This window comes from Mesitornis unicolor, unplaced genomic scaffold (genome assembly GCF_000695765.1).
Source record: "Mesitornis unicolor isolate BGI_N332 unplaced genomic scaffold, ASM69576v1 scaffold53692, whole genome shotgun sequence".
Lineage (NCBI taxonomy): Eukaryota > Metazoa > Chordata > Aves > Mesitornithiformes > Mesitornithidae > Mesitornis > Mesitornis unicolor.
In genome coordinates, this window is record NW_010168190.1 from 1 (window position 1) to 3,910 (window position 3,910).

A 3,910-nucleotide genomic window follows, 5' to 3' on the forward strand; every position below is an offset into this window, starting at 1 on the left:
GGAGCACTCAATCCCCTCATCGAGATCATTGGTAAAGATGTTATCACCATTTGCATTACAAATCTACTTGTCCAAAGCTAAAACTGATGTATGTGTCGCTTGAAAACAAAACTTGAAGTTGCAGAACGGAATACTCCAGTGATGTTAGCAGCTCTCTAACCACACTGCTTTGCAGACACAGGACATACAACTTAATGAATTTCTATAGACTTTAAATGTGTTCCATCAAGCAAAGATGTCCCCACACTGATACTTATTCAAGGATTCTACCTCCTTTGGTTGAGTTTTACTCCCTTGAAAGTACTCAGATTTGAACACTGGTGCAAGCGGACCGCAATTCCACACACTGGGGAAAATCTCAGGTGTAGGAAAGTTTCCTTTGTTCTTTTCCTCTTTTTTGCACATATGCAATAAAGCAAAGCATTCACTGGCTGACACCCCATGCAAAACAAGGCAAATGAGTCACACAGGAACAGTGAAACAGCCTCTTCCTTACAGTTAAAGGAGATTTGAAACAGATCAACCTATTAAGTCTGTGGTTTTACCAGTGCACCGCAATTCCCTACAACGTACCCAGAGGTGCTTCTGTAATTCCAACAAGCAAAATGGCTTTGACAAAGTATTGGGTCTCCAGAGCACTCATTGGCAGTTGGAACGGCTCAGGTTCAACAAGTTTGTCAAAAACTGAGTACTAACAGAAGCAGTAGGGTCCAAAAAACCACTTTTTGCCCCCATTGTGGAATGAAGGGCTTTATCTTACGAACGGTACATGCGCTATCAATAGAAAAGCATTGTAGTAAAATCTGCCGTAGTGGTTTACATGTTAGTGAAAGACTATCAGTAGGACCACAGAAAGATCTACCACAAATCATGACAAAAGAAAAAGGGGGAAAAAGGTGCTTCTGGGGGAGTTTAGCTGCACCAGGCAATTGATGAGTAAGATCTTAATTTTTAAGCAAAAATAAGGATGTCTATTCATCTTTCCAATTTCAACTGCTGAAGCACAGATCTGAAAAACTGCCTTTAAGAATGCAATAAAAATACTGGACTTTTCTTTATGTCCAAAGTTTGTTATCAAGAAAAGGAACAAATCCTGCTTGCTTAACTATCTAGGGCTGTATCTTACAGGATTTCACCTTCCTGGTTTTTCCCTTTAAAAACATTAAACGCATGTGAAATTATTTGGGGGTGTTTTCTCATGCAAAGCCTAAACTCACGCAAGCCCTGTCATCTTACTCCTTTAGTAGTAACTCAGTGCTAAATAAACTACAACATATCTAAAGCATAAGAAGGATGTTACTATAGAAAAAGCAGATTAAACCAGTCATTAAATCTTACTGCTTATTGTGACCGTATGAGCAGACAGGAATTAGTTTCAGCCTATTGGCAAATGTGAAACCACTTCTGTACTTGTGTCATGTCTCAGACTTAAACCTTTGCTGCTGGGATCTGCGTATGTCAGTGCGTATCAACCAAACCCTTTGGCACAACTACTTAGCTACGCCAGTCTAGCGCTCAGTTGCACTTCTGAAGAAGAAGAAAAGCTATTTCCATAAAGGGAGGAGAGCAAAACCTAAATGGAAGCTGCACTTAGCTGTTCGTTTACTGCAAAACACACAAGACTTAAAACTGATATTGAAATTGTAGATTTTTCTGCTTACAGAACAATTAAGTGCTAGATCACTCTGTACTCCACCTTCGGTGCTGCATTTTAGTGAGAGATTAAAGTCTTATAATCACACTTCCTTTTATGGGAAATGCACTCAAACAACAGGTATAGGACATTTTCCTATTGGCCTCAAATTCCTCCCCTCCCAACCCAAGTAAACTGGAGTTGAAATGAATGTAAGTGAAAACAAGGCTTCCATGTTTTCAGGTGAATTGAGCTCCAATATAATCATCCTCTGGGAATTGAAGCTTACTTCAAATTATATGCCAATAACTATTTCCCTTGAAAGATCTTGCCAAGTTTTTATGTCACAGTAAAGTGTATATATATAAAATTTACATATATAAAAAATTCATTTAGTTTGTCCCATTTTTACACTACCACTCAACTGTATGCTTATTTATAGGTTGATGCAGGTATGCAAGTTGCTGATCATGTTCTATTTCTTATTTGCAATTCTTCGTTTCCTTGTTGCCAGCATATCGTAAAAGGGATCCCTGCTGATACTTGCTCTAGAAGAGAAAAAAGGAATCATCAGTTTAGTTAACAAATACCTGTTTTGAAAAATGAAACTATCTTTCCCCTCTTTCCTGTGGATGACTCCACACTCTTAGCAAGTAAATGGACGGTTGACTTCTAAGCATCACAAATATTTCTTTACGAAGATGTTATTCAGCTGTGATTTGTGAAGAGTTCATACCTTCTTCTTGACCATTATTAATTTCTCTGAAGTGTGCATCTGCTTTGTAAACCTTGGAAGATAAAAGTCAGGCTGTGAAAGTTTAAAGCTGCGCTGTGAACATGCTTGAAGATACATGTCACTGAAGTTAATTATTAGGTGAAGTAAGAATCTAATAAGATGAGGGTTCAAGACGATTCACGCAAGGCTTTACATTTGCTTAAAAGAGATAATCCACATTTTCTTCATTTGACTTAATAGCACTATTTCCTTCGGACCAGACAGTAGCATGAGACTTGTATCTTGATCCATCAACCCCACATAGCTTGTTGTTAATCCTAGAGGACATTGCCACAACAGAATTCTTCAAACAAGTGAGAATACAGATTTTCTTATAACTTACTCTGAAAAGAGCTTTCACTTCATTTCGAAAGACATTTAAGACTTTAAACTTACTTGATAGATTTAATCCACTCTTCCTTTTCTTCTGGGGTGGGAGCAGATATCCTGTACACTACATGGTTGCCTTCCACCACTCTGCCATCAGCTTCAGTTTTACACGCTTTAATTACTTGACCTTTATGACTGGGGTTATAGAGCTCAAAGCAGTTCTGGAGGGTAGAAATGAAGAAATACATTTTAAAAACCAACCAAAAACACAAACACCCTTTCCCCCCCAAAACCAGAACAAAGCTGACAAACATCTTCATTTAACACTACATCCAAGTCCTATACGGTTTACTTATCTATTTAAAAACACATTATGAAAATAAAATGTCTTAGAATATTATCTTACTGGTTTTCTAGGGTCTTCAACTTCTCTTATGCTAAGATTTTCTAACGGAATAATTCCTCTAGGTTCTTTGTCCTAAAAATCAGGAAAATATCACATTATTAGGCACTTAAATATCTTGATTACAAATCAAGTTCGCTGTAATATATACTCACTGTTGTGTATTCAAAGTAATACAGGCAGTTATCAGTCAGAATAAACCATCTCCGTTTCCACGTTTTCACTCTTCCCCCTACAATCAGAAGTTATGGCTGAATTAAACCTGTGTCGCTGTCAAGACCTCAACAATGGATAAGAAAAGTCATTTAGTTTTGCTTGTTTTCCAAAATATGGCTTAATTACTTAATCATAAATGGATGAGGCACAGATGAGCTGAGGTTAAAGGAACACGTTACTGTAACTCTAGTACTAAGAGCAACCTTCTACAACAGCATAAACTACGGTGGTGCTGACCAGCCACAAAAACTGGGTGCTCTGAAGTTGCAGATGTCTCCTCGCTTACAGAGCATGAACGCAACAGTTCAGCAGTCAGACCTGCTCCCTTCGTCCATGCCATTGCAGTTGTTTACTGCATCCAAAATATTAATACTGAACAGCCCTCAGAAATGCAGTCAGTGCTGCTATGGCGAAGGGAGGCCAAGCACCAGCAAAACCAGTAACTGGGTTCCCGTACAGGACCAACCCTCTCCCTGTGGCATGCCTTGTTCAAGGAAAGAGTCGCATCAATTAATTTAAGGGCATTTTAGCACCTTCCTTTCACTCCACTCGT

General features: G+C 38.6%; 1 protein-coding gene across 1 annotated transcript; it reads right to left on the minus strand.

The window, feature by feature from the left end:
- Nucleotides 1-2,108: 2,108 nt before the first annotated feature.
- Nucleotides 2,109-3,380, minus strand: LOC104536337 (cytohesin-3-like; the record flags this gene model as incomplete). The annotated part of the gene is made up of 4 exons (XM_010178916.1): nucleotides 2,109-2,181; nucleotides 2,805-2,959; nucleotides 3,145-3,216; nucleotides 3,297-3,380. Coding segments are annotated over 4 exons (384 nt in total), but the record flags the coding sequence as incomplete, so codon positions are not given.
- Between the last annotated feature and the right edge of the window lie 530 nt (nucleotides 3,381-3,910).